This window comes from Gossypium hirsutum, chromosome A09 (genome assembly GCF_007990345.1).
Source record: "Gossypium hirsutum isolate 1008001.06 chromosome A09, Gossypium_hirsutum_v2.1, whole genome shotgun sequence".
NCBI classification, from domain to species: Eukaryota; Viridiplantae; Streptophyta; class Magnoliopsida; order Malvales; family Malvaceae; genus Gossypium; species Gossypium hirsutum.
Genome location: NC_053432.1, coordinates 83,930,899 through 83,948,322, shown reverse-complemented (window position 1 = coordinate 83,948,322; position 17,424 = coordinate 83,930,899). Strand labels below are relative to the sequence as shown.

Here is a 17,424-nt window from a genome sequence, read left to right as displayed (position 1 = left end):
ATTTAATTATTTATTTTTTCAAAAAATTATTCAATCAACAGTTAAATATTTTAAAATTTTAATTAATTCGATTAATTGAATCCGTCATTTCAATACTATACTCTAGATAAAGATGTAACAAATTTGCACGAATTAATATTTAATAATTGTAAAATTTATTTGAATTTAATGATAAAATTATATAAATATTAATAAAACTTAGTCAAAGCAAATTTGAGTAAAGAAAAAAAAAATCTAAATATAACAATTAATTTTAAATATAAAAATTTTAAAAATATTTGCATCAAATTGTTGGTATTAAATATTTATTATTGTTTCAAAAGCATTGTTTCTCTCTTTTTATTGGTATTTATGATTAAAAATATTTGCATCAAATTGTTGGTATTAAATATTTATTATTGTTTCAAAAGCATTGTTTCTCTCTTTTTATTGGTATTTATGAAAAAGCTCGAAATGTGTTTGATTTTGAAGTATTCTTTTTTGAATTTAGTCTCGGTTTGATTTGTTTAGTAGTAGATTTTAGCATTAAGTTTTAGAGGATTTAATTAAAAATTTTAAAAACTTTAAAGATGGATTGATAATTGATAAAAAATTTGAGTTTCACTCTTTACAATAAACGACACTCAAGGAGCTAATAAGAACTTGACCCCTTTAAAATAGAAAAATTAAGTTTTAACCCTTTAAAAATTTTAAAAATTATAGATTAGTACAAAATAAAATTTATATTTCGACTATTTTTAAAATGATAAATTGTGATTTAGAAATTATAAAATTTTAATTTTCATAAAAAAATTATAATCTAACTTCTATCGGTCCAAAATAATTTCCTAGGTCTTCACTTGGTTATTTTGGGTTGTTATAGCCGTTGGTTATGTTTGAAAATATTTATTTCGAAATATAAATATTATAATTAAAAAAAAAGTTAGTAAAAAAAAAAAACTTGTAACTTCAAAGTGTAAGTAAAGTAAAATAAAATCATTAACTTAATAATTAAGTATTTCTTATTCTCCATTTTTAGAAATAAAACATGTTAGTAATAATTTGAATGAACAGAGTAGATTAAATTTCAATAATTTGATTCTGTAGAAACATAGAAATTTACTTTAAGAATTCAAAATGTTAGGTTTTTAAAGAAAAAACAAAAGAAGCCTACAAATATGAATAAACAAGAAAACTGAAAAAAACAAAGAAAAAACTACAATAAAGAGCTTGAAAAATAACACCCCAAAAAAGAAAACCACCCAAGACCACCGACACCTCCGCCGATCATCCACCGCCGACCACCACTACTTCCATTCACTTCCCAACTGGAAAGATCTTTGGGTTTTATTTTTAAATGTGTTTTTTAATTGCAATTAATCATCATATCATTCTTTGATTCCTCAGTTTTAGGGAATTTTTGGGGTATTTAAAAAGACCAAAAAGGGGTTCATATTTTTAAAAAAAGCTTAGATCAAATCTTAAAAAAATGGGGATTATACGGTGGATTTAGGATTTTGAGGGGGCTTTTGGGTTTTGTGAGGGTTTTTTTTAATGAGAGATGTCTGATGCTTCAGGGATTAATGAATCTGCTCTCGGTTTGTTGGAACCCATTTGGGCATGAAGTAGAAAGTCACGAAACAAACGGCGTCCTTGGCGGCGGCGATGGCGGTGGTAGTGGTGGCTCAAGGGAAGGTAAAGATGGGTTGCTTTGGTTTCGTGATATAGGGAAATATGGGTCCGGTGAATTTTCCATGGCCGTGATCCAAGCAAACCAAGTGCTCGAGGACCAAAGCCAGATCGAGTCCGGCCAATTTGGTACCTTCGTTGGGATCTATGACGGACACGGCGGCCCTGAGGCGGCGCGTTATGTTTGCGATAACTTGTTCAGCCACTTTCGAGGTCCGTCCTTTTTCATGGATCTAAAATTTTTGCCCACAATTCCACTTATAAAAAAAAATAATTTCAATTTCCATTTGTTGATTTTCAGGGTTTTGCTATTCGGTACATGTGAACTGTATAGTATTAATTTTCATCCATTTTATTTTTATTTTTTAAAGAAATTTGACTTTTGATTGGTGGTTTTATTGAATTTAGAAAATTTAGTAGCCAATAAGATTACAATTTAATTGAACTTGAGTGTGATTATTAGATACTTGTATAGTTCTGATAAGGTTATATTTCGAGAGTCTTACGAAGATCATTCCGAAGAATCGGAGTAATGTAGTTTTAAATGGTCTTAAGTTCATTTGTTGATCTCTGTGGCTATATGAAATGCATGATGTTGAATGGTATGGAAGCCCCTGAATTGGGAGTTAGAATGCATCTTATCCCTCTATTTAGAAAATGACAAATTAGTCCCTATACGTTAGATTAAAGAGTAACTTGGTCCTTTCTTTAAAAAATTTCATCCTTTGTATTTTGAAAAACTAGTATACCTGACAGAATAACCAAGCAGTGATACATGGCATGTCATGTGTACCTCTTGCTAACATACAGAGACTAATTTGCCTATTTTTCAAATATAGACGCCAAAATGCAATCTGACTTTTAGTAAAAGGGCCTTCATGGAACTTTAGTTTTGAGTTTTCGGGAGAGACAGATCTTAGTGCGGCATTGCGTTGTTGGTATTCTTAAGCTTTGTGTTTATGCAGCCATAACAGCCGAATCGGAAGGAGTTGTCACCGCTGAGACCATTCAAAGAGCTTTTCGACAAACCGAAGAAGGGTTTACGGCCCTTGTGTCGGAGTTATGGAGTACTCGACCAAATATGGCAACGGTCGGGACATGCTGTCTGGTTGGGGTAATATATCAGCAAACACTTTTTATTGCAAATCTCGGTGATTCACGCGTTGTGCTCGGCAAGAAAGTTGGCAACACCGGAGGAATGGCTGCTATGCAGTTGTCAACTGAACACAATGCTAATATCGAGGCTATTAGACATGAACTCAAGGAATTACACCCGACTGATCCGCAAATTGTTGTTCTCAAGCATGGAGTTTGGAGAGTAAAGGGCATTATTCAGGTTATGATATAAACACTTGCTTCTTATCTTCTGAAATTGAGCGTCTTAATGGTAAAAGTACTATGGTGGTCCTTGTACTAAGAGTTGGATCGTATTTTGCCTCTCTACTCAAAAAATGGGTTAATTAATCCCTGTAATTTAGATTAAAAAGTAAACTAGTCTTCTTGTTAAAAATTTTATCTATTTCTACTGTTAAAAATCAATCCTTTTTGTCAGAATGAGTATATGTGGCATGTCATGTTTAAATGTTTAGTTACTAGTTTTTAATAATAGAAATTGATGAAAATTTTAATATAAATGATCAATTTGCTCTTTAAACTAATGAATAGGGATTAATTTCCTCATCTTTTAGTAAAAGGGGTAAAATATAATTTAGCTCTTAGTATAAGGGCCTCCATGGTACTTTTACCGCATATTAATGCACGTATACATCCTTCAATTTTAATCTTTCCCGTGTTTTGAAAGCTTCAGCTTCATTATCTGTGGAAACCGGCAAATTTGGCCTAGGTGTCATTTGTCATATTTCTTTTATCATTTATGTCTGTTGTTCATTAATCACTGAACATATCTTTAATCCCGTGATTGTATGTGGTGCAGGTTTCTAGGTCGATAGGTGATGTTTATATGAAACACGCACAGTATAACAGTGAACCGATTAATGCAAGATTCAGGCTTCCTGAACCGATGAATATGCCGATATTAAGTGCCAATCCAACTATTATTTCCCATGCTCTCCACCCAAATGATTCTTTCCTTATATTTGCTTCTGACGGTCTATGGGAACACTTGAGCAACGAAAAAGCTGTGGCTATTGTCCATAGTCATCCACGTGCGGTAAGATTTTGTCCTTATTTCCATGTTCATCGAATACATAAATTCTCGCATCAAAGCTTGTGTTTTCGCACTATTTGCTGTTAGGGATTAGATGACCTCCAAATTTGAAATTCAATATAGGTGTCTTCTGGTTGGTGTCGATATAGAACTTCAGGTTTCTGATCATTTTTGTAACCTATCCCCTTTTTCCGAGTCTTTGAACTGTTTTATATCGGTTATTGGTTGACAGCATGTTGTTAGCTCCCCCTTAGTGTATTAGCATTTGCGGTTTTTGTTTCGTGCAATCAGCTGGTCGTATTACTGTGCTCACGTATCTCTACGAATGCAGGGCAGTGCCAAAAGGCTAGTCAAGGCTGCCCTACAAGAAGCAGCGAGAAAACGAGAAATGAGATATTCGGATCTTCGTAAGATCGACAAAAAGGTTCGACGCCATTTTCACGACGATATAACTGTTATTGTGTTATTCTTTAATCACGATCTTATCTCCAGAGGTGCCGTTCAAGGCCCTCCGGTGTCAATTCGAAGTGCATTAGAACACAATTAAATTCATATGGCCGAATAGATTTCTACTTCGTCCGGGTTTCCCCCCCTACATACACATGAAACTGTACCAACAGACGACCATTCCCCGATGCTCCGGCTCGTATACTGATTATAGGGAGAGAATTCACATCTGTAAAATGATTAAAAAAAGTTTGGCCAACATTTACTGCAATAACTTTGTTAACTCATCAGTGTATAATCTAATTGAATGCTTGTGGTATTTGCATTTGATCGCATTTCATGATAACTTCTGGTGAGAGGTCCCTGGAATTTGATCTAAATAACCCTCCTATTTTTATATAAATCAACCAAGTAAGTTTAAATTGAAACAAAATTTGAACTTATTTGTTTCTTTTTAATAATATACATACAATAAAGCTGGTATAAGAGAAGATTGCCCGTGTCAGTGATTTGAATCCGAGACTTAATATAATTAGTAATTTATGATTTAAGCCTTGAATTATATATTTCTTTTTCTAATTTTCGTAATTAAAATTTCTTTTATATCTAAATATTTTAGTTTAAAAGTTAACAATATGGTACAAACAGTTAATTAGAACACGCCATTTGGCGCTTCTCTATAAATGTCATTTGATGATGTAACATATTTAAAGAATATTTATACATATACAAATTCATAAAAATTAAAAATATATATAGACTATATAATATATTTCAAAAAATGAATTCCTGAAAGTTTTTAAAATTATATATAAAAATTAGAAAGGGAAATTTTTAGAAATACTAATTCCTAAAAATTCTAAAATATATATTCTTAAAATTCCTAAAAATTTAAAAGAAATTTAAAAAATTAGTTAAATATTTAGAGAATTAAAAAAATTCAAAAGATATATATATTTTCCGGTAACAAAGTTATATTCTAGAAAAATTCTTAAATTTCTTTTTTTAAAAATTGAAAATTTAATAATATATAATATTTTAAAAACAACTCTAAAATTCAAATTAAAAGTTGACCGATCAATGATTTAAAAAAATGATCACAAAAAAAAATATCACGTACTAGTCACATCTTTTTAAAAAAATTATAATAATTTAAACAAGATTTTTCTTTTATAATATCTAGAACTACTCAAAACTCCTCTTCAATTCGTAAATTAGAGAATAACGCACCTCAGTAAACTCGAATTCACGTATTTCTAAATTGACAACAATATTCATACCAATTAAACTAAGACTCAATCAACTAAACACGTTTTTTAAATTTATATAAAATATGCATTAACAAATATAAAAATTATATCGTCATTTTCATATGGGAATTGTAGCAAGTTTGATTACTTGGTTATCAAGTGAGCCGTGTTGACTCTCCGTTACTTTTTTGTTTTTTTTTTCATTAAAAACAAATTTAACTATAGAATGTACTTTATTTTAAAATAATTTATATAAAAAATAACCCCTAAAAAATATAGTGATATTAGAATTTGGTCGGATTGACTAAATAAATTGAATTTAAAATCGATGATATATAATTGAGTCTAAAGCAAATTATCGTGAATCGATAAAAAGTTGAAAACCAAAATAAAAAAATTAAAAATTAAACCAATTGAACTAATTTTATAATTTATTGTAAACATTTTTTATTTAAATATTGTGAAGGTGAAGTCATGAATTTTGTTTCAAGATTAAAAATTTATGTTAGAATGTATAATTAAATTATTTATTTTTGAGAGGGGTCATATTTATTTATTTTTTTCATTTAGGTTAAGGGACACACCCTCACCTGCAAGGAAAATGTTAAAAAATTGTTTTAGGGGATGAGAGATGAATTATAAAATATTGAGAGTTAAAAATATAATTTTATAAACATTTAAAGCGCTAAATAAGAAATCTACCAATTTTTAGGGGATGAATGACCCTGCTGCTTCCTTGTCTCTTCCTTTGCTTACCTGCTCTAACTAAGCTTGGGAATTGTTGATCGCACATCCTCGATTGTCAATTTTTTTCTTAAAAAAAAGAGTCAAAATTTTGTATTCTTTGTTAAAAAGAAAAACAATTTGAGGGGCTCAAAACTCTTCAATAATAGAAGGCCAAAAATGAACACTATAAATATCCCCCACGTGACCTATGACCACAACCTACCACTCAAATCTCCATAAAAGAAAATCCATCTAAACCTAAAGAAAAAATATGAGATAATTTTACTATAACCCCCCAAATCATGCTTCATCTTTCAAATTAGCCCCTAAATTTCAAAGTGTTTCAATTGAATCCTCAAAGTATCAATAATAGTATCGTAATAATCAGGTCCTACAATCAACCTAATGTCAACTTGGTCATTACATGACAGCTGGGATTTGAAATGAAACATTTTTAAAACACGAGAATCAAATTTTAAATATGTATATACTTATTTTATGGACAAATTAGATTTAATATGTTAAAATAAAAAAGAAATTGTTATTAAAATATAAGAGGGTTAATTCTTAAAATGTCAAATCTAAGGTCTTCATGCAATAAGAGCATACTATTTAAGACTTAATTCACGTGTTTTAAATACACTTAACCTGATTAATATTATATCGATTTTATAAACTTCACTTTACTAACAATATATCAAATTATTTTAATAATTATATATTTTGTTAAAATATGTTCCAAGTTGTTGTACTCTTTGTACATTTAGGATTTAACCCTCTATTTTTATTTCTAAAAACTTAATTATCTCCTCTTTAAATTTAAAAATCTAAGTTCAATCGTTAATACCATTAAAATAAAAAAAGTAATAATTTTTTAACCATGTAAAAATATGACATTGTAATGGATCAGAATTTAAAAAAAGAAGTATAACGATGTTAACAATTAGACATTTATTTTTAATTTTGAAAAATAGAGGAATTGGACTAAAGTTTAAATTTTAGAAAATTTTAGAGACTTGAATCAGAATTTAACCTGTTATGTCATAACGTCACTCCATACGAATGATCGAATGGCAAATATCTTAGGTGGCATCTTCCCTAAAAAAAACACTCGTGTGTTGACAATTCTAAAAGAATCTCCAATTTTACGGGGGTCCCACTTTCGTCCCTCTATAAATATGGCTTGAAAATCAAAGCCAAATTGTTCAAGTTATTTGCCAGTAATCAAACCCTTCCCCCCAAAAAGACAAAACAAAAAAATGTGTCCGTCGGAAAGAAACTTGAGACGGCTGGAAAATCGAGTTCCGGCACCGGAAACCGATTTCAGATCGGCATTCGAGGTACTCGACGCGGATCGCGACGGGAAGATAAGCAGAGACGATTTAAGAAGATTTTACGCTGGATTTTCGTACGGTTCCGAAGATGCCGACGAAATGATCGGGACGATGATTTCGTTAGCGGATTTAAACAGCGACGGATTCGTGGAGTACGACGAGTTCGAACGCGTTTTAGGAGGGTATAATAACAAAAAGAAGGTATCAAGTTACGGTGTAATGGAAGATGTTTTCAAGGTTATGGATAAAGATGGAGATGGAAGATTAAGCCACGAAGATTTGAAAAGTTATATGAACTGGGCTGGGTTTTCGGCTTCAGATGAAGATATTAAAGCGATGATTAGATTGGGCGGTGGTGATGATAAAGGTGTTTGTTTTGATGGTCTGCTTAAGATTTTAGCTGTTGATTTTTCTGGCTAATTTTAGAGTTTTTTTGGTGAGGATTGAAATGATGAATCAAATTGAAATCAATAATTGTTGAAAAAAAATGCTAAGAATGTGTCTTTGTTCATCATTTCTCTTCTGCAAGAAATGTAAGATCATTTTTTTTAATGCAAAAAAAAAACCCTCTTAAAAAAAAATCTCTAATAGTTAAATTGTTCATCATTTTAGATGTTACGCTAGTCGTATTATTTTTAGAGCTTCTCATTCACTTGTAATTCAACAAAAAGACAAAAAAAAATTATGACTTTAATGTTTAAACTTTTCATTCATCCGCAGTTGAAGATATCATTTTCACCTCATTTTATTTGAAAATTTATGTCGTTTTTATTTTCAATTTTTTAGTTTAAATTCTGCTATTTGTCCTTGTCTTTAGTAAAAGTTGTCTATTTATTCTCTCTACTTTTATTTGGTCATTTTAACTTCTTGAATTTTTCAAATTTTAAAATTTTCGATTATCATCAAACAATAATTGTTAAATTCATTAAGCTTTGTTATTTCTAAAATTTAATGCACTAAAGGTATTATCATATGAATAATGTTATGCCAACTTGTCATTTATATTGCGACTATAAGCATAGTACAATACGAGTAATTAAATTTAACTAACAGATTTATTTATTACTATTGGAGTCAAGACTAAAATTTCAAAATTTGAAAAATATTACGACTAAAATTAACCAATTAAAAAAATAAAGGGACTTCAATTGATAAAATAAAAATATGGGACTAATTACAAAATTTAACCATTTTCATTTTAGGAGTAATTTAAAAAAAAACTAAAATATTAAAGTCAATAATTCCAAGATTCTTTTTCGCATTTATTGTTGGCCTCACTGGATGACTTGTGGACGAGAGAACCCAGAAGAATATATTCTATAAAGATAACAAAAGAATAAAATAATAAAACCTATCAAGCTATTTGTATTTAGGGTAAACTGCAAAAATAGTTATTTTCGTTTGTCTCATATTACATTTTAGTCACTTATGTTTGAAATGTTACGTTTTAGTCATTATTATTTTGTTATGAAGTAGCCGTTTTACCGTTGAGCTCCATTACTTCTCTAATGGCGGTCCTATGTGGCAAACCAAAAGGGTTTTAAATGCCAACTTAGATGACATACGTAGCAGTCCAAATTAAATTTATTTAATTAAAAACCTATTTTCATCCCAGCAACTGGACATCCAAGTTGAAATTTAAAACCCATTTAGACTGCCTTATAAGACTACCATTAGGGAGGTAACAGAGTTTAACAGTAGAGTGACCACTTTGTAACAAAACAATTACGTAAGTGACTAAAACGTAACATTTCAAACTTAAGTGACTAAAATGTAATTTGGGCAAACAAAAGTGACTACTTTTATAGTTTACCCTTATATTTATTCCATTCTATTTTATTCGATTAAATAGTTCAGTTTTAATACATTTCTTTGAATTTTTATTTTATATCTGATTAAAAAAAGGTGATAAATAAAATAAAATTATTAATTAAATTTTTATTTGATTATTTAATTCTCACATAATTTTTAATTATTAAATAAAATATAAAAAAATAAAAGTATTAAATGTCCAAAAACTACAAAGATTTAACACCCTTCATGCATGATTAAATTGTAAAACACCCTTTCATCAAAAAAAAAAATTGTAAAACACCCATTAATTTTAGTCCAATTAATTCGAATTTAATTTTGACTCATTCAAATTTAATAAAAAAAAATCAACTCAGAACTCCAATTCATCTAAATACAAAATAACTTAAATATTAATAGATCAAATCTCAAGATAATTTAAATCCATAATACCAACAAAATAAATTAACTTTTATATTTTAATCACTTAAACCTAAAATAATTTAAATCTAAAATAACTATCCAAATACAAAATAACCAAAATTATATAATCTCAAAATTTTAAATCCCAAATTAATCAAAAAAAGAAGAGCTTAATAGTCACAAACAACATTTGCTGCTTGTTAACCCATAGTAGTATGAGGATTGCAATTTCTTGTTTGGAATACGACATCCATAGGAACTGCATGGTATAGACAAATTTTTTAGGTAAGTTAATTATAGAGATTGTATTTGTAAAAAAAAAAATTCGGAAGCGTATTTTACTTTAACTCCAGGATGAGTCTCTATTATATGGCGGTATATAGGCATGGTGTACACTCGTCCAAATCCCGATATCGTCACCTACTTGAAAAACACATTCATATTTTTTGCATGCAAAAAATACTATAAAATTAAGAAAAATAAGAAGATAAAGTTGAATTATCAATCACATATTTAATAGTGGTCACACCCACAGTTGGTGACTCACTGATGCCAAAAATGACATCCAATATAACGCCTACAACTGCAGCAAAAGGCAACAACCACCCATGTGCTTCATAGATGGCTTTGTATAAGACTTTGAGCATATTATAACTTTGAGCATGTGTAGAGAGGGTACAAGACTTTGAGTATATTATAACTTTATATCATTAAATTCAGCTATTAGAATTTTAAAATATTAATCAGTAAAATTCATTGAAGTATATAAAACTTTTTGGTAAAAAGACCTCTTCAGTCTCTCTTAATTTAGAAATTGAGCTTTAATTGCTCACTTTCAAAATTAACACAAATTATATTGTTCCAGCTTTTTTGTGAGGGATTAATTTGCTCAATTTATAAATTAAGAAGGTCTAGAAAGGGATTTTTACCAAACTTTTTACACTAATGTAAGTATTTAAAAACCCGTTTTGTGAGTACATCCAAATTTCATTTAATAATAACTAATACTTCTTTAACAACTGGGGATCTAAACTTCAACTTCTTCGGTTGTTTTTGCTTCTTTTCCCAAATTCTCTCCCTTCACAGTGTCTGGTTCTTCTGGAAACATAGAAACATTAAGGACTTAAATTTAATCAGTGAATCCATTAAAAAGAAGTAATAAAATGCCATCTTCAGTTAATAATTATCACAATACCATTTGCAGTTCCTTCTTTTGCATTATTTTCTTCTAGTTGCTTGTCCTCCAAGGTATCATCTCCTTTAGTTTCTTCACCAAGTTTCAGCTTCTCATTACCCTCATTTTGCTCTGCATTTTCAGTTATGCCGTTTTCATTATCTACAATAGCTTCAGATTTGCCTGCAATGGAATCTTCCCCTCCCTCTTTCGTTAAGAAGCTCATGTTTTCATCGGGTTCGCTTGTTTCTTCAATGGGTTCCTTCGATTCTACGCTATCGATCACACCGTTTCCATCAACAATAATCTCGGAATCGTCTGCAACGGAATCTTGTACGACACCTTTGCCATCTTCTTCAATTAACTTCAAGCTCATGTTTCCATCAACTTGGCTTGTTTCGAGTTCGACTACACTGTTTCCATCAACGACAACCTTGGAATCGTCCGCTATAGAATCTTGTTCGACAATTTCGCCTTCCTCTTTCCTTAACGAGCTAGTTTTTCTATCAAGTTCACTTGCTTCGCCCGAATTTTCACCACCCATCTTGTTTTTAACCGCGTCGCATTCCGTTTCACCGCAGCCCGTTTCAATATCTCCGTTTCTCTTCTCTGTTTTTACCCTCTTGAATTCTGCTTTCGAAGTCTTCCTACTAACAACAATTTTACCCTCCTCTTCCATTAATGAGGTAGCATTTCTTTCAAGTAATTTACTTGATTCTCCGATGCCGATTTCCGGAGTTTTGCCCTTCTTCGATCCGGCTATCGAATTTTTACGGCTGATCGTGTTTTCAATCGCGACGTGTTTCGATTTACCGCAACCCATTTCTGCTTATTCCGATTTTAGACAACAGAACCACACTGCTACCCTTTTTAATACAGGGAAAAGAAAAACATAACAGTAATTTACTTCTTAATTACAGTTTTTTATTTATTTAAAAACAACTTTTATGTTAATGGAACAAAAGTAGCAATGGTTGTTATTAAATAGCTTTAACTAATTAACTGAATTCAACAAGAGGATGTTCGATGATATTTCTTGTTTTACATTAGTTTGAACTGGCTTGGATTATCGTAAAACAATGATAAATCACGGTCGGAACTTCAGAACCACCTCGTTTTATAAGCATTGTTTCGGATCCTGTAATTTTTTTTTTCTTTTGTCATTTTAGTCACCGTTATTTGAGATTTAATCCTTTTAATTTAGAATTATTCAATTATTCTAATTTTATAATGCTATCAATAGGTTTAAATTTATATAAAGTTAATTGATGCCCTTAAATTGATGAAGATAATTTTTTAAAAATAACTTTTAGTATTCTATTGACATATTTTTTATATCGTCAACATATTTTTATTAAATTTTCAAGCTTTCCAAATCACAATCATAAAAAATTGAATTTAATATAACATTATAAAAATACATAACTTAAATAAAGTCAAATTAAACTAAAATGGTTAGATATTAAATTTTAGCATAATAAAGAGAATAAAACCATAATTAGTAAATAAAATGAAGGGTAAACTATAAAAATAGTCACTTTTGTTTACCTCGTATTATATTTTAGTCACTTATATTTGAAATATTATGTTTTAGTCACTTACATTATCGTTTTGTTACGAAGTAATCACTTTGTCGTTAAGCTCCATTACCTCCCTAACAGCAATCCTACGTGGCAGTCTAAATGGGTTTTAAATGCCAACTTGGATGTCCAACTGGGATAAGAATAGTTCTTTCAGTCAAATGGAAAAGAAAACTAAAATAAAAAGAGACAAACAATTTTTCTTTTCCCGCTCAAGGTGTAATCAATTTAAAGTTTTCAATTAATTAAATTTATTTATTTAAAAATTTATTCTCGTCCTAGTTAGACATCCAAGTTGACATTTAAAACTCATTTGGACTGCCACATAGGATTGCCGTTAGGGAGGCAATGACAGAGTGACCACTTCATAACAAAATGATAACATAAGTGACTAAAATATAATTTTAGACAAATAAAAATAACTATTTCTATAGTATGCCCTAAAATAAATTATTAAGCATGTCAATTTTTTAAGTAAACTTAGTAATATGTCGGGTGATGTTGTTTTTTACTGTTACAAGCTTATAAATTGAAAGACAGGAAGTAACAATCAAGCAAGACTTGAACATTTAATCTTGAGGTGTCAATATTAATTAGTAATCACTTTTGCTTTGTGTTGGAGATAATATTATTGAGAGGAACAATTATAAACTACGAAATGATTAATCCTTATAGATGATGAATTTTTTTTTTAAATTTCACATAAAATGAATTACTATAGTAGAAAAGTTTTAAGTCACATTGTCCGTTGAATTATGTATTTTTTTTAAATTTTGATATCTAAATTTTTTATTCAATTGTGATGATTGAATTATTGTTTTCGTCCATTTTATTAAAAAAAAAATTTACCGGCATCCAACAAAGTTATCACACCTAGCACGTTTTTATTGGCAATTTTGAGATAAAAATGATGTTACAAGTATAAAGTGGAAAAATTATTAAGTATCAAAATGAAAAATAATATAGTTCAAGGGTTAAACCATGAATTATGCTTAAAAAAAGTGAAAGGTCCATAGAAGACCCCAAGGAAGTAAATCCTTCCTTCTTCCCTAAAACCCTGAATCAGCCACTTCCAGAGAAAAGAAAAGAAAAACCCATACGAGTTTTCGTATATAAACCCGCCGAGTTAACCCGCTTCATTACCTGACTCAGCTACCACTCAGTCCCAACGCAAAAGAAAAGAAAAGGAAAAATAGAAAGAAAGATGCAAGTCCTTTCGAACGCTCGCAATCTCGCTAGGGTTTTAGGATCTCGAACAATTCTTTTCAATTCTAATCAACTTTACCTCTCATCTTTGATTCAATCTCCTAGCTCTTCTCTTCAATGCCAACTTCACAGTGACGCTTCCTCAGGTACCGTCAAAATCTCTGTGTTTTTTTAGTTACTTCGTTTGGATACTCAAATACATTACGAAATTATTTTGGTTATTTAAATAATTTAATTTAATTTTGTTATTTTTTCCCTGTTCGTTTCAATGCTAATTGATTACGTTATTAGCTAAGTAGTAGAAAAACTCACTAGTTCTCGCCTAGAAAGAAGATAAATAATTCAATATTGTTTATGTATTTTTAATTTTTAGTTATTGAAATTTACAGGGATTAATGGAAGCTGTTATTATCCAATGCCTCTGCATTCAATTTATCCGATGATTTCAAGGACATTTTTTTCGACAGAAGCTGGAACAGTTAATAGCAATCCAACTGGTACTTGATTTGCTCTATCTTAGGTTAGTTTGATATCATCTTCGAAGCTTTTTGTTTTATGTTTAATGTTTGGATTGTATTGTCGAATTCAGAGGCAGTTAAGGAACTCTATGATGACATGCTTCAATCTGTAAATGTTAAACAAACAATGCCTCCGAATGCTTCTCTATGGTCAATGATCGGAAACTGCAAAAATCGTGAAGATATTAAGCTTCTTTTCGATGTTCTCCAGAATCTCCGAAGATTTGTATATTCCTTATCTTTGTTTCCTTTGTTTTGTTAGTTTTAAGCATTTGTTGTTTATGGATGTACCGTCTGGTTTTTGGTTGCAGCGATTATCGAACCTACGGATTCATTCAAATTTTAATTGCAATCTCTGCCAACAAGTTGCCAAGACTTGTGCTCGTGTGGGAGCCATTGATTTTGGTATGCCTTATTGTTCTTCATATCTTAAGCCTATATTAATTTAACTTGAGTGGGAGTTTGGCATGCTGATATGTGTCAAAGACCAATTTTTTTCAAAGTTTTTCTACACATTACGAAGGTTCTTGGATAGTGCTTCAGACACGGGTACTTAAGAAACCTAAAGAATCAGTTTGACCAATTTAGTCTTTTTATAGACCTCGAACAGTTCTCTGTAGTTTTAATGTTAGTTCTTTATTACCAGTTAGCAGAAATTTATTTGTTATTTAAAATATATACATACCGCCTGGTTTATTTAATGTAATTATATGAATATGATTTAGCTTGAATGCTTATGCAGGAAAGAAAGCTTTGTGGCTGCACAATGTTTATGGGCTGACTCCTAGTGTTGCATCTGCACATCATTTATTGGTATAATTGACTCATCAATCAAGTTGTTCAATTTTCAAATTCTTTTGAACTTATAATTAATTATTGGAGTGCAGTCGTATGCTAAGGCTCATAATGATGCTAAACTCATGGTGGAAGTAATGAGGCTTTTAAAAAGGAACAACTTACCATTACAAGCTGGCACTGCGGATATTGTTTTCAGGTAAATCAGTCTTCAGTTATGTCACATGTTTCTCTTTTGCATTGCTAAATGCCCTAAGAATTCCTGTTTTAATAACATTTTTTTCCCTATTCGCAATAAAATTTTAAGTCTATGAAATAATTGACATTGCATGAAAGACTCATTCTCTTTCAATTCAAGTTTGATCCTTGTCCTATTTGCTCTCCTGCACTAGGACACTCAAGACAATCAAATCCGAGATATTTGAATGTGATGTGTGTCTATATGACTTTGCAGTATTGGATATTTGTTCTTTGAATGAACAAGCTATATATTGGTACGAATAGATGACCTGCTATGCTTTTGCTGACTAATTTTCTAAAATATTCGATTTTGTGTTCCAATAAGTGCCCCAAACTTAACAGATTAGTTTTCGCAGTTGTTTTCTTTTTTCTTTTTTTTTTGGTTGAAGGGATGTGTAATTATTTTCATGCTTCCTTTAAGTTGATTTAATATTTATTTGGATTAAATGTTGCAGCATTTGTTACAATACAAATGATTGGGAGTTGATCTCTAAGTACTCGAAGAGGTTTATGAAGGCTGGTGTTAAACTACGACAGACTACATTTGGCACTTGGATGGAATTTGCCATCCGAAGAGGTCTATAATCTCTGAGTTTTTAGTTCCTTTCTTTTGCATCTCTTTGGATCTTCTCTGTGATTTGCATTTCTTTTTAAAACTGTCTCACTTAGTGGTGATGGTCGGTAAGAATATATTCTGGTTTTTGACTTGTGACCTACAAAGCTACTCAGCTTTCTGAATAGACTTAGATAGTCTTTGGCAGTGAATTTCTAGCCCAGGGTTAGAAAATTAGAGGGAACTGATAAAGGGAGAGAGAGAGAGATAAAGCGAGAGCCAGATGAATGATTTTCTCTTTCCTTGTACTTGCAATTAATCTATCATTTCTTGGTAATAGGAGACACAGAGTCACTGTGGAATATTGAGAAACTGCGATCTGAGTCAATGAAGCAGCATTCTCTCACCACTGGTTTTGCATGTGCCAAGGTGCTTTTTGATTCTATGCCTGTATGAAAATTGATTTCAGTAAATAAAAGAACATGATCATTTGATGACCTATACATGTTATTTCTGCATTTTCAGGGTTTACTACTAGAACGCAAGCCCGAGGATGCTGCAGCTCTTATCCAAGCCCTTAATGAGGTAAATCCGGTATCATATCAAGTTATGCCTTCTTGTGGTTTATAATTTAGGTCATCCTCCCGTGGATTCTACACCCGTATCGAGCATGCTGAGGTAGGGGAAAATAGAACAAAATGGAATTTAAAATAAAAAGGAAGATAATTGGTAAAAGTCTTATGGAGGCCTTTGTACTAGGAATCAAATTGCATTTTGCCCCGTTTACTCAAAAAATGAGCAAATTGGTATTTTCTATTAAAAATTTCATCCATTTCTATACTTAAAAACTGGCATGGTTAATAGAATAACTAGACAGTTACACGTGATGTGCCCTCAGAAGTTCATAAAAATTTAAAAATTATTAGTATGATATTTTGAGGTTAGTTTCTATGTGCCCTTGAATGTATTTTGGTCTTATAATGTTTATGAGATGAACTTTATTCATGCCAGACTCTATCCGATGGAAGGAAGCAGAGCATTACAGTTGAAGTTGAAAAGCTGGTAAACGAATGGCCTTCAGAAGTTCTTAAACATCAACAAGAGGAGGATAAGAAGGTAATAATTTTTAATTGTACCATGAATTCCCTCGTAAAATTGAAAACCTTGTCATTTCTTTCAGAATTGTGTACTGAAGAATCTAAAGCTAATAGTTGTCTTTCATTGAATCAATTTGGTCAGGCATTGGCTGCATCTTTGAAATCAGATATTCCTACCATGGTTGCTAGTCTACTAAACATTGGTTTAGCGAGGGACGTAAAATTGGAAGACTTGACGAAAAACGAAATTCTATCATAGGGCAGGGAAGATCGGAGTCAAAAAAACCGGAACTATGTGGTACCTTTGTCTCAACAAAGCTTCCTTCAACAATGTTAAGACATTTCTGAGAATTGTTGTCACATAGTAAGCACTTTTTTTTATCACTTTAATGTTCAAGAAATCCTTTTGTTCATTTAATTTTACAAAATAAAATTTTTGAAAATTTTAAGATTCA

General features: G+C 30.7%; 4 protein-coding genes across 4 annotated transcripts; 3 read left to right on the top strand and 1 right to left on the bottom strand.

Annotated features, from left to right (window-relative positions):
- The first annotated feature begins 1,056 nt into the window (after nucleotides 1-1,056).
- On the top strand, nucleotides 1,057-4,601 carry LOC107926507 (probable protein phosphatase 2C 42). The gene is made up of 4 exons (XM_016857375.2): nucleotides 1,057-1,881; nucleotides 2,634-3,004; nucleotides 3,602-3,838; nucleotides 4,167-4,601. Exons 1-4 carry the CDS (start codon nucleotides 1,548-1,550, stop codon nucleotides 4,380-4,382), a joined length of 1,158 nt encoding a protein of 385 aa, XP_016712864.2. The 5' UTR covers nucleotides 1,057-1,547; the 3' UTR covers nucleotides 4,383-4,601.
- Nucleotides 4,602-7,453: 2,852 nt separating this feature from the next.
- LOC121206403 (calcium-binding protein CP1) lies at nucleotides 7,454-8,294 on the top strand. Its single transcript, XM_041077319.1, has one exon. The coding sequence runs from the start codon at nucleotides 7,518-7,520 to the stop codon at nucleotides 8,010-8,012; it is 495 nt and encodes a 164-aa protein (XP_040933253.1). The 5' UTR covers nucleotides 7,454-7,517; the 3' UTR covers nucleotides 8,013-8,294.
- Nucleotides 8,295-10,646: 2,352 nt separating this feature from the next.
- On the bottom strand, nucleotides 10,647-11,802 carry LOC121206402 (uncharacterized). The gene is made up of 2 exons (XM_041077318.1): nucleotides 11,002-11,802; nucleotides 10,647-10,904 (listed from the first exon to the last, which is right to left on the bottom strand). The coding sequence occupies exons 1-2, from the start codon at nucleotides 11,657-11,659 to the stop codon at nucleotides 10,834-10,836; spliced, it is 729 nt and encodes a 242-aa protein (XP_040933252.1). The 5' UTR covers nucleotides 11,660-11,802; the 3' UTR covers nucleotides 10,647-10,833.
- Nucleotides 11,803-13,512: 1,710 nt separating this feature from the next.
- Nucleotides 13,513-17,424, top strand: LOC107944813 (uncharacterized). The gene is made up of 11 exons (XM_041077317.1): nucleotides 13,513-13,912; nucleotides 14,156-14,263; nucleotides 14,356-14,510; nucleotides 14,596-14,689; nucleotides 15,027-15,097; nucleotides 15,172-15,278; nucleotides 15,775-15,896; nucleotides 16,213-16,301; nucleotides 16,398-16,457; nucleotides 16,884-16,988; nucleotides 17,112-17,424. Exons 1-11 carry the CDS (start codon nucleotides 13,765-13,767, stop codon nucleotides 17,226-17,228), a joined length of 1,176 nt encoding a protein of 391 aa, XP_040933251.1. The 5' UTR covers nucleotides 13,513-13,764; the 3' UTR covers nucleotides 17,229-17,424.